This window comes from Salvelinus alpinus, chromosome 3 (assembly GCF_045679555.1).
Source record: "Salvelinus alpinus chromosome 3, SLU_Salpinus.1, whole genome shotgun sequence".
Taxonomy (NCBI): Eukaryota; Metazoa; Chordata; class Actinopteri; order Salmoniformes; family Salmonidae; genus Salvelinus; species Salvelinus alpinus.
The window spans coordinates 90,299,606-90,312,924 of NC_092088.1; the positions used below are offsets into that span (position 1 = coordinate 90,299,606).

The 13,319-nt window shown below is 47.5% G+C and overlaps 1 protein-coding gene across 3 annotated transcripts in view; it reads right to left on the reverse strand.

The window, feature by feature from the left end:
* The window catches only part of LOC139571510 (FERM domain-containing protein 6), a 36,978-nt gene that overhangs the window by 18,894 nt on the left and 4,765 nt on the right, over positions 1-13,319 (reverse strand). For all 3 annotated transcript variants that reach the window (XM_071394447.1, XM_071394448.1, XM_071394446.1), the window contains exons 2-3: positions 9,082-9,286; positions 6,812-6,902 (exon numbers count right to left, since the gene is read on the reverse strand). In XM_071394447.1, coding sequence (XP_071250548.1) covers positions 6,812-6,902; positions 9,082-9,162 — 172 coding nt within the window. In that variant the 5' untranslated portion in view covers positions 9,163-9,286. The remainder of the gene's footprint in view (positions 1-6,811; positions 6,903-9,081; positions 9,287-13,319) is intronic.

Genomic DNA, 13,319 nt, shown 5'->3' on the forward strand with positions numbered 1-13,319 from the left:
CCTGTCTATGGTACACCCCTGCTCCAACCTAACATGTTCTACTGGGGTTTGTATCATCCTGTCTCTGGTACACCCCTGCTCCAACCTAACATGTTCTACTGGGGTTTGTAACATCCTGTCTCTGGTACACCCCTGCTCCAACCTAACATGTTCTACTGGGGTGTGTAGCATCCTGTCTCTGGTACACCCCTGCTCCAACCTAACATGTTCTACTGGGGTGTGTAACATCCTGTCTCTGGTACACCCCTGCTCCAACCTAACATGTTCTACTGGGGTGTGTAACATCCTGTCTCTGGTACACCCCTGCTCCAACCTAACATGTTCTACTGGGGTTTGTAACATCCTGTCTCTGGTACACCCCTGCTCCAACCTAACATGTTCTACTGGGGTGTGTAACATCCTGTCTCTGGTACACCCCTGCTCCAACCTAACATGTTCTACTGGGGTTTGTAACATCCTGTCTCTGGTACACCCCTGCTCCAACCTAACATGTTCTACTGGGGTTTGTATCATCCTGTCTCTGGTACACCCCTGCTCCAACCTAACATGTTCTACTGGGGTGTGTAACATCCTGTCTCTGGTACACCCCTGCTCCAACCTAACATGTTCTACTGGGGTTTGTATCATCCTGTCTCTGGTACACCCCTGCTCCAACCTAACATGTTCTACTGGGGTTTGTAACATCCTGTCTCTGGTACACCCCTGCTCCAACCTAACATGTTCTACTGGGGTTTGTATCATCCTGTCTCTGGTACACCCCTGCTCCAACCTAACATGTTCTACTGGGGTGTGTAACATCCTGTCTCTGGTACACCCCTGCTCCAACCTAACATGTTCTACTGGGGTGTGTAACATCCTGTCTCTGGTACACCCCTGCTCCAACCTAACATGTTCTACTGGGGTTTGTATCATCCTGTCTCTGGTACACCCCTGCTCCAACCTAACATGTTCTACTGGGGTTTGTATCATCCTGTCTCTGGTACACCCCTGCTCCAACCTAACATGTTCTACTGGGGTTTGTAACATCCTGTCTCTGGTACACCCCTGCTCCAACCTAACATGTTCTACTGGGGTTTGTATCATCCTGTCTCTGGTACACCCCTGCTCCAACCTAACATGTTCTACTGGGGTTTGTAACATCCTGTCTCTGGTACACCCCTGCTCCAACCTAACATGTTCTACTGGGGTTTGTATCATCCTGTCTCTGGTACACCCCTGCTCCAACCTAACATGTTCTACTGAGGTGTGTAACATCCTGTCTCTGGTACACCCCTGCTCCAACCTAACATGTTCTACTGGGGTTTGTATCATCCTGTCTCTGGTACACCCCTGCTCCAACCTAACATGTTCTACTGGGGTTTGTATCCTCCTGTCTCTGGTACACCCCTGCTCCAACCTAACATGTTCTACTGGGGTTTGTAACATCCTGTCTCTGGTACACCCCTGCTCCAACCTAACATGTTCTACTGGGGTTTGTATCATCCTGTCTCTGGTACACCCCTGCTCCAACCTAACATGTTCTACTGGGGTTTGTATCATCCTGTCTCTGGTACACCCCTGCTCCAACCTAACATGTTCTACTGGGGTTTGTATCCTCCTGTCTCTGGTACACCCCTGCTCCAACCTAACATGTTCTACTGGGGTTTGTATCCTCCTGTCTCTGGTACACCCCTGCTCCAACCTAACATGTTCTACTGGGGTTTGTAACATCCTGTCTCTGGTACACCCCTGCTCCAACCTAACATGTTCTACTGGGGTTTGTATCCTCCTGTCTCTGGTACACCCCTGCTCCAACCTAACATGTTCTACTGGGGTGTGTAACATCCTGTCTCTGGTACACCCCTGCTCCAACCTAACATGTTCTACTGGGGTGTGTAACATCCTGTCTCTGGTACACCCCTGCTCCAACCTAACATGTTCTACTGGGGTGTGTAACATCCTGTCTCTGGTACACCCCTGCTCCAACCTAACATGTTCTACTGGGGTGTGTAACATCCTGTCTCTGGTACACCCCTGCTCCAACCTAACATGTTCTACTGGGGTGTGTAACATCCTGTCTCTGGTACACCCCTGCTCCAACCTAACATGTTCTACTGGGGTGTGTAACATCCTGTCTCTGGTACACCCCTGCTCCAACCTAACATGTTCTACTGGGGTGTGTAACATCCTGTCTCTGGTACACCCCTGCTCCAACCTAACATGTTCTACTGGGGTGTGTAACATCCTGTCTCTGGTACACCCCTGCTCCAACCTAACATGTTCTACTGGGGTGTGTAACATCCTGTCTCTGGTACACCCCTGCTCCAACCTAACATGTTCTACTGGGGTGTGTAACATCCTGTCTCTGGTATACCCCTGCTCCAACCTAACATGTTCTACTGGGGTTTTGTATCATCCTGTCTCTGGTACACCCCTGCTCCAACCTAACATGTTCTACTGGGGTTTGTATCATCCTGTCTCTGGTACACCCCTGCTCCAACCTAACATGTTCTACTGGGGTTTGTAACATCCTGTCTCTGGTACACCCCTGCTCCAACCTAACATGTTCTACTGGGGTTTGTATCATCCTGTCTCTGGTACACCCCTGCTCCAACCTAACATGTTCTACTGGGGTTTGTAACATCCTGTCTCTGGTACACCCCTGCTCCAACCTAACATGTTCTACTGGGGTTTGTATCATCCTGTCTCTGGTACACCCCTGCTCCAACCTAACATGTTCTACTGGGGTTTGTAACATCCTGTCTCTGGTACACCCCTGCTCCAACCTAACATGTTCTACTGGGGTTTGTATCATCCTGTCTCTGGTACACCCCTGCTCCAACCTAACATGTTCTACTGGGGTTTGTAACATCCTGTCTCTGGTACACCCCTGCTCCAACCTAACATGTTCTACTGAGGTGTGTAACATCCTGTCTCTGGTACACCCCTGCTCCAACCTAACATGTTCTACTGGGGTTTGTATCATCCTGTCTCTGGTACACCCCTGCTCCAACCTAACATGTTCTACTGGGGTTTGTAACATCCTGTCTCTGGTACACCCCTGCTCCAACCTAACATGTTCTACTGAGGTGTGTAACATCCTGTCTCTGGTACACCCCTGCTCCAACCTAACATGTTCTACTGGGGTTTGTATCATCCTGTCTCTGGTACACCCCTGCTCCAACCTAACATGTTCTACTGAGGTGTGTATCATCATGTCTCTGGTACACCCCTGCTCCAACCTAACATGTTCTACTGAGGTGTGTAACATCCTGTCTCTGGTACACCCCTGCTCCAACCTAACATGTTCTACTGGGGTTTGTATCATCCTGTCTCTGGTACACCCCTGCTCCAACCTAACATGTTCTACTGGGGTTTGTAACATCCTGTCTCTGGTACACCCCTGCTCCAACCTAACATGTTCTACTGGGGTTTGTATCATCCTGTCTCTGGTACACCCCTGCTCCAACCTAACATGTTCTACTGGGGTTTGTAACATCCTGTCTCTGGTACACCCCTGCTCCAACCTAACATGTTCTACTGAGGTGTGTAACATCCTGTCTCTGGTACACCCCTGCTCCAACCTAACATGTTCTACTGGGGTTTGTATCATCCTGTCTCTGGTACACCCCTGCTCCAACCTAACATGTTCTACTGAGGTGTGTATCATCATGTCTCTGGTACACCCCTGCTCCAACCTAACATGTTCTACTGAGGTGTGTAACATCCTGTCTCTGGTACACCCCTGCTCCAACCTAACATGTTCTACTGGGGTTTGTATCATCCTGTCTCTGGTACACCCCTGCTCCAACCTAACATGTTCTACTGGGGTGTGTATCATCCTGTCTCTGGTACACCCCTGCTCCAACCTAACATGTTCTACTGGGGTTTGTAACATCCTGTCTCTGGTACACCCCTGCTCCAACCTAACATGTTCTACTGGGGTGTGTAACATCCTGTCTCTGGTACACCCCTGCTCCAACCTAACATGTTCTACTGGGGTGTGTAACATCCTGTCTCTGGTACACCCCTGCTCCAACCTAACATGTTCTACTGGGGTGTGTAACATCCTGTCTCTGGTACACCCCTGCTCCAACCTAACATGTTCTACTGGGGTGTGTAACATCCTGTCTCTGGTACACCCCTGCTCCAACCTAACATGTTCTACTGGGGTGTGTAACATCCTGTCTCTGGTACACTCCTGCTCCAACCTAACATGTTCTACTGGGGTGTGTAACATCCTGTCTCTGGTACACCCCTGCTCCAACCTAACATGTTCTACTGGGGTTTGTAACATCCTGTCTCTGGTACACCCCTGCTCCAACCTAACATGTTCTACTGGGGTTTGTAACATCCTGTCTCTGGTACACCCCTGCTCCAACCTAACATGTTCCATTACATCCATCTTATTCACTTCTGTCTTCACCTCATCCATAATGCCTTTATTTTTATATACGATAAGCATTTCATTTCTGGCTCATCTCTTTCTGACCTCACCACATTCACCAGGCAGGCCACATGACTCACTCACTCCTCCATCCATCAATCTCTCTTTTCATTAAAATCACTCTCTGCTCTCCTCCCTTTCACTCGTTTTGTTTTAACGACACTCCCTGGCCAGTCACCACTCCCCCCCCCCCTACCTCTTCTTCACCCGCCCGTATCCTCCCTTTATCTCCATCTATCTACCCCTCCATCTACCCCTTCATCCCTCCCTCCAGTGAAGAGGTGGAATGCAGGGCCACATTCCTGGCTTAATGAAGTTAATATTGTTGGAATCCCGGGCAGACCCAGACCAGAGAGGTGGAAGGCCCCCACACACCACCGCAGGCACGCAGGCACTCACACAAAAACAAAAGAGCTCTTGTTCAAGAGGTGAGCCACACAAGATTACCAAGACATTTCAACATGGCAGAACAAAGAGAGAAAGACAGAGAACAGGAAGGAGAGTGAGAAAGAAAGAGACTGACATTTGAATTGAACTTGTCTGAAGGTAAAGAAGACTAGACATCTCAGTAATGCAGAAACACACGACAACATTCCCTTCTGATCGTATTCTGCCGTGACCCCTGGCAACGAACCCAGTTGTTTAGTTCTATTATGTAAACAGACTGCTAGTAGAAGGACTCAAGGACTGGAGGACTGGGGTGTTGGTGACTGTGTGTGTACTACAGTGTAGCGTGTGTGTGTGTACTGCAGTGTGTGTGTGTGTGTGTGTGTGTACTACAGTGTAGTGTGTGTGTGTGTGTGTGTACTACAGTGTAGCGTGTGTGTGTTGGTGACTGGGGTGTTTGTGACTGTGTGTGTGTGTACTACAGTGTAGCGTGTGTGTGTGCGCGTGTACTACAGTGTAGTTGGTGTGTACTGTAGTGTGTATGGGTGTACTACAGTGTAGTGTGTGTATGGGTGTACTACAGTGTGCGTGTGTGTATGGGTGTACTACAGTGTAATGTGTACTACAGAGTGCGTGCGTATGTGTGTGTACTACAGAGTGCATGCGTATGTGTACTACAGTGTGTGTGTGTGTGTGTGTGTGCTACAGTGTGTGTGTGCTACAGTGTGTGTGTACTACAGTGTGCATGTGTGTTTGTACTACAGTGTGTGTGTGTGTGAGTGTACTACAGTGTGCATGTGTGTTTGTACTACAGTGTGCATGTGTGAGTGTACTACAGTGTGCATGTGGGTGTGTACTACAGTGTGCATGTGTGAGTGTACTACAGTGTGCATGTGGGTGTGTACTACAGTGTGCATGTGTGTTTGTACTACAGTGTGCATGTGTGAGTGTACTACAGTGTGCATGTGTGAGTGTACTACAGTGTGCATGTGGGTGTGTACTACAGTGTGCATGTGGGTGTGTACTACAGTGTGCATGTGGGTGTGTACTACAGTGTGCATGTGTGAGTGTACTACAGTGTGCATGTGGGTGTGTACTACAGTGTGCATGTGTGAGTGTACTACAGTGTGCATGTGTGAGTGTACTACAGTGTGCATGTGGGTGTGTACTACAGTGTGCATGTGTGAGTGTACTACAGTGTAGTGTGTGTGTACTACAGTGTAGTGTGTGTGTACTACAGTGTGCATGTGTGTGTGTGTGTGTGTGTGTGTACTACAGTGTGTGTGTGTGTGTACTACAGTGTAGTGTGTGTGTGTACTACAGTGTGCATGTGTGTGTGTACTACAGTGTGCATGTGTGAGTGTACTACAGTGTGCATGTGTGAGTGTACTACAGTGTGCATGTGTGTGTGTACTACAGTGTGCATGTGGGTGTGTACTACAGTGTGCATGTGGGTGTGTACTACAGTGTGCATGTGGGTGTGTACTACAGTGTGCATGTGTGTGTGTACTACAGTGTAGTGTGTGTGTACTACAGTGTGCATGTGTGTGTGTGTGTGTACTACAGTGTGTGTGTACTACAGTGTGCGTGTACTACAGTGTGTGGGTGTGTGTGTACTACAGTGTGCATGTGTGTGTGTACTACAGTGTAGTGTGTGTGTGTGTGTACTACAGTGTAGTGTGTGTGTGTGTACTACAGTGTGTGTGTGTGTGTGTACTACAGTGTAGTGTGTGTGTGTACTACAGTGTAGTGTGTGTGTGTACTACAGTGTGCGTGTGTACTACAGTGTGCGTGTACTACAGTGTGTGGGTCCACATTCATAAAGCGTCTCAGGAGGAGTGCTGATCTAGGATCAGGTCCCCCCCCGTCCATATAATCTAATTTACTATGATGTATAATGTAAACTGATCTCAGGACATCACTCCTACTATGAGGCACTGTATGAGTATGTGTCCTGGGTTAGGGCTGGTTTTGGCCTGTGTAGAAGCTACAACTTACCCTTCACCACGGTCAGGCCAAAGAAGTGCAGCTCTTTAATTCCAAGGAGCTCAGACACCTGATTGAATACATCCTGCCCTGTGGACTTGACCTGAGAGAGAGAGGAGAGAGAAGACTGTTAGAAACAGGGTGACTGTAACAGGCTGCCTGTGTTAGAAACAGGGTGACTGTAACAGGCTGCCTGTGTTAGAAACAGGGTGACTGTAACAGGGTGACTGTAACAGGGTGACTGTAACAGGGTGACTGTAACAGGCTGACTAACAGGCTGACTAACAGGCTGACTAACAGGCTGACTGCTATAAACAGGGTTGACTGTTATAAACAGCGTGACTGTATTAGGGTGACTGCTATAAACAGGGTGATTGTAACAGGCTAACTGCTATAAACAGGGTGACTGCTATAAACAGGGTGATTGTAACAGGCTGCCTGTGTTATAAACAGGCTGACTGTTATAAACAGGGTGATTGTAACAGGCTGACTGCTATAAATAGGGTGATTGTAACAGGCTGACTGCTATTAACAGGGTGACTGTATTAGGGTGACTGTTATAAACAGGGTGATTGTAACAGGCTGACTGCTATAAACAGGGTGATTGTAACAGGCTGACTGCTATAAACAGGGTGACTGTATTAGGGTGACTGTTATAAACAGGGTGATTGTAACATGCTGCCTGCTATAAACAGGGTGATTGTAACAGGCTGCCTGCTATAAACAGGGTGAGTGTAACAGGCTGCCTGCTATAAACAGGGTGATTGTAACAGGCTGCCTGCTATAAACAGGGTGATTGTAACAGGCTGCCTGCTATAAACAGGGTGATTGTAACAGGCTGCCTGCTATAAACAGGGTGATTGTAACAGGCTGCCTGCTATAAACAGGGTGATTGTAACAGGCTGCCTGCTATAAACAGGGTGATTGTAACAGGCTGCCTGCTATAAACAGGGTGATTGTAACAGGCTGCCTGCTATAAACAGGGTGATTGTAACAGGCTGCCTGCTATAAACAGGGTGATTGTAACAGGCTGCCTGCTATAAACAGGGTGATTGTAACAGGCTGCCTGCTATAAACAGGGTGATTGTAACAGGCTGCCTGCTATAAACAGGGTGATTGTAACAGGCTGCCTGCTATAAACAGGGTGACTGTAACAGGCTGACTGTTATAAACAGCGTGACTATATTAGGGTGACTGCTATAAACAGGGTGATTGTAACAGGCTAACTGCTATAAACAGCGTGACTGCTATAAACAGGGTGATTGTAACAGGCTGCCTGTGTTATAAACAGGCTGACTGTTATAAACAGGGTGATTGTAACAGGCTGACTGCTATAAACAGGGTGATTGTAACAGGCTGACTGCTATTAACAGGGTGACTGTATTAGGGTGACTGTTATAAACAGGGTGATTGTAACAGGCTGACTGCTATAAACAGGGTGATTGTAACAGGCTGACTGCTATAAACAGGGTGACTGTATTAGGGTGACTGTTATAAACAGGGTGATTGTAACATGCTGCCTGCTATAAACAGGGTGATTGTAACAGGCTGCCTGCTATAAACAGGGTGATTGTAACAGGCTGCCTGCTATAAACAGGGTGATTGTAACAGGCTGCCTGCTATAAACAGGGTGAGTGTAACAGGCTGCCTGCTATAAACAGGGTGATTGTAACAGGCTGCCTGCTATAAACAGGGTGATTGTAACAGGCTGCCTGCTATAAACAGGGTGATTGTAACAGGCTGCCTGCTATAAACAGGGTGATTGTAACAGGCTGCCTGCTATAAACAGGGTGATTGTAACAGGCTGCCTGCTATAAACAGGGTGATTGTAACAGGCTGCCTGCTATAAACAGGGTGATTGTAACAGGCTGCCTGCTATAAACAGGGTGATTGTAACAGGCTGCCTGCTATAAACAGGGTGATTGTAACAGGCTGCCTGCTATAAACAGGGTGATTGTCACAGGCTGACTGCTATAAACAGGGTGATTGTCACAGGCTGACTGCTATAAACAGGGTGACTAACAGGCTGACTGCTATAAACAGGGTGACTAACAGGCTGACTGTTATAAACAGAAAAACACAGAAAAAGTGAACTGATCTCCCAGACATGGATCTCATGTACAACTCCATACCTTTTATAGTACGGGACTAGAAATACTCTTGATACATTACTGGCCCAGGACTAAAACCTTCCAATGAAAAGCCGTCCATTGAACCCCCCCTGGCTGACTCATGGAATACCTACAGAATCAACGGGAGGAGTCATAATGGGACGTGCTCACCCCCACAGTGATGTCCAGCTGTTCTTTATTAGGGAGCAGAACACACAGGGTTCTCTCCTGCTTGGTGGTGGAGACAGACATGGTGTCTGCAATAAGTGTCCTCTCCTGTCACTCCTTCAGTCTCTCTCTCTTCTCTCCAACGATCTCCCCACTCCTTCACTTCTTCTTTCTGGTTAGGGGGAATGTGTCGTTCATTTTCTGCTGTCTAAAAAGACAAATAGAGACAGAGAGACGTTTTTGAGTCATAAAAGCTTTAAAGACGTTGTAGACGTAACACCAGGCCTAACATAGCAATAACAGAGAATATCATGGTTATAACAATGAATATCATGGTTATAACAGTGAATATCATGGTTATAACAGTGAATAGCATGTTATAAACACACAAAGCATTAAACATGGGACACATGGGAGTAGCACTGAAGAAAACAGATTTATAGATTTCCTTTTTCAACAGGATCACATTTTGGGCTCCTGAGTGACGCAGTGTTCTAAGGCACTGCATCTCAGTGCTAAAAGCGTCTCTACAGACCCTGGTTCGATTCCAGGCTGTATCACAACCGGCTGTGATTGGGATTCCCATAGGGCGTCCCACAATTGGCCCAGCGTCGTCCGGGTTAGGGTTTGGCCGGTGTAGGCCGTCATTGTAAATAAGAATGTGTTCTTAACTGACTTGTCTAGTTCAATAAAGGTTATATAAATAAACATATATAAAGTGTTTGATCCCTTTCAGACATCAGTCTAACCACAAAGGTATTCACTCAATCAGCCTAAAAAGAAAAGGCCAATCCGCTATCTGGAGGAGAATAAACAGCATGGTGAGACTGGTGCATTCCTCCTCCATTACCATTATCTGGAGAAGTCCACACGGCTACTCCCTGCTCCCTGCTCTCTGGTCCCTGGCCGCTCTCTGGGTCCCTGCTCTCTGGGTCCCTGCTCTCTGGGTCCCTGCTCTCTGGGTCCCTGCTCTCTGGGTCCCTGCTCTCTGGGCAGGGACCCAGAGAAAGTGGCTTGGGTCCCTCTCTGGGTCCCTGCTCTCTAGGTCCCGGCTTGGGTCCCTGGTCCCTGGTCCCTGCCCTCTGGGCCCTGCCCTCTGGGCCCTGCTCTCTGGCCCCTGCTCTCTGGTCCCTGCTCTCTGGGTCCCTGGCCGCTCTCTGGGTCCCTGCTCTCTGGGTCCCTGCTCTCTGGTCCCTGCTCTCTGGTCCCTGCTCTCTGGTCCCTGCTCTCTGGTCCCTGCTCTCTGGTCCCTGCTCTCTGGTCCCTGCTCTCTGGTCCCTGCTCTCTGGTCCCTGCTCTCTGGTCCCTGCTCTCTGCCTGATGGAGCTATCAACTGGAACGGGACTCAAGAGATAAGAGTCTTGGTGCCTGGAGCCGGTCGTTTAGTTAAAGCAGCCGGCCTCAGCAGCCGGCCTCGTAGTTAAAGCAGCCGGCCTCGTAGTTAAAGCAGCCGGCCTCGTAGTTAAAGCAGCCGGCCTCGTAGTTAAAGCAGCCGGCCTCGTAGTTAAAGCAGCCGGCCTCGTAGTTAAAGCAGCCGGCCTCGTAGTTAAGGCAGCCGGCCTCGTAGTTAAGGCAGCCGGCCTCGTAGTTAAAGCAGCCGGCCTCGTAGTTAAAGCAGCCGGCCTCAGCAGCCGGTCGTGTAGTTAAGGCAGCTGGCCTCAGCAGCCGGTCGTGTAGTTAAGGCAGCTGGCCTCAGCAGCTGGTTGGATGCCTAGGTCTACGTCATACTATCAAATCCCAGTCCCACCGTTCTTCTATAGCCTATACTAAACCATATCTACAGCCCCTCAATCTGCCTCCCATTCATTCATGTCAATCCCTTTTGATAAGCACACACAAATACGAAAGGAGTGAAAATTCCCATGTGAAACCACACAGGCCCTTTCCTCCCCAGGTCTGGCCCAGAGCCGGACTCTGCAGGACTCACATCATTAATCTGATTAATTGATTTGGCGAGATCAGGCTCTTTGTTAATCAGCGGTGGATTGTACCAGTCAGGGATTTGGGTCGGTCGGGGGCAGAGGGGCAACCCCAAAACACGGCCTTCCCAATGATAATGTTCTGTTGCCAAGATGCTCGAGGTAAGGCAAATGAAACCTGAAAACATTTTAAAGCTGTTCACCGAAAACAAGTGGCTAGTGGCTACTAAACTAACAATCCAAAAACAACAACTTCCTCTGTGATCCTAAAAGGCCTCTGCTGTGGTCTGTTCTGTTCAAACATGATGGAACACGTTACCCACCTCCTGCATTTAGAAAAGTGGCTTGATGTTAAACACACACCCGTCATGACATGATTCAACATGTTTAAAAAAAAAGTGCATCACACCTGTTATGATATTCACTCTATGTTATTATTCCCACTAACTGACACTCGCCCATGGGGGTCATGAGAATTAGATCAGACTTCAAGTAGTATTGGTTCCATTCTGCCAGTCTAATGTACCTGAAGTATTTGAAAGAAAACACAAGGTACTTTACTAGGTGTGTTTACGTCCTCCAAAGAGGAGGAGCAATAAACAGTCCTTTATAAACGTTATTGCACTTACTCACCTCCAAGAAGTAAAGTCCAATCTGAAGGTGTGTGTGTGTGTGTGTGTGTGTGTGTGTGTGTGTGTGTGTGTGTGTGTGTGTGTGTGTGTGTGTGTGTGTGTAAGAGATAACTCCTGAGAGGTACTCTGGACAGCATGTTCAAACAGAGTCTCATACCTGCCACTCAGAACAGCACACAATTCAGCAGCACAGTAAAACCTGAAAAGCCAGCCTTGTTCTGAGACATTTGACTGTGAAGTCATACTATCCCCCAGGGCCCAGGCAAAACTCTGATTAAAAACTCACTACAGTCCTAGACTATACAGGAACCTGTATGTGCTCAGGCAGCCCCCACTACTGTGTGAACATCCCTTGTTTGGAACTTCCGTGTGATTGTTTTTGTTGCCATTTTGCTTCTAGTTGTTTTTGAATAATCATGTACTGCCTACCTCACAGTAGGCATAACCTTTTCAAAGGCCCGTTTTCATCTCTCTGTAAAACCCTGGTGAAGGTGAGGTCCACGGGCCAAAAAATTAGTGTGAGAACCATTCAATTGTGTGGAGCATCCAAGCATTCAAGAGAATGCTGTGTCTCAACCGGTGACGGGCACAACACAAACACCTAAGACAATGTCAGATCGGGTCTAAGCTACAACATGCGTGAAAAGCAGACATCTGAGATGATCTAAAAACGATCTGCCTCTTATTCATCTGAGATGATCTAAAAACGATCTGCCTCTTATTCATCTCAGATGATCATAACCACATTTAAAATAAATAATCAAATAGTTCGACAACCCTCCCTGTTTGTAAGCTTTCAAATGATATCAAACTCAACCGTTTATCTTTTTCATTGTAGAAGACATGGATGTCTCATGGTAGGACGGGGTATGCAAAACGGGTCACGTTTGAGCACCTCTATCTCCTGAATGTTTCCGGCACTTTCTGACCACTTCTACCCCGGGCAAACCTGTTTGGAAGCATTTGTTCAAACCTAAAAAGGAGTGTAGTCATAAAGTGAGTGAATTCATATGGAATGAGCCAGTAACAAAAGGTCTGAGAAGCCAGTGACAGACACAAGAGCACACCTTCAGAGGCAGTAGATGACCATCTGACTCACGCTGAAAAACAGCGGGGCAGAGGTGAGTTGAAAAGAAAAGCCTGACTGACGTTGAGTACAGCGTTGGTTTTACACAGTGTCCAGGAATGTGAGTTATGCATAAGACAAAGTGAGTTAACACTTAGAATTGTATACGCATTAATTCCTTAGACTAGACGGTTCAATCCTTCGTCACCGTTTCTGTTGACAAAGGGAACTTTGGCCCAATGGTTTTGAATAGATAGATGAATAGATGAAGGATGCAACGAATGGACTGTGGTGATTCCTTGCACTTAAGTCCTTGCATTCATAGCTCTGTCTATGCATTTTTGAGTGGTTACATTTCTCCAGCCCCATCCCACAGCTGTACCAAAAACGTGGTGGTGGAATCCCAGATGTCCCCTTTAAAATGTGGAGCAGTACGATTGGAACTACATATTGTGTGTCTGATAGGCTTGACAACACACAGAATGTATTCATACCCCTTGACTTATTCCACATGTTGTGTTACAGCCTGAATTCAAAATGGATTAAATCTATGTTTTCTCCTCACCTATCGACACACAATACCTTATAATAAAAATGAAATACAGAAATATCTCATTTAAGTCA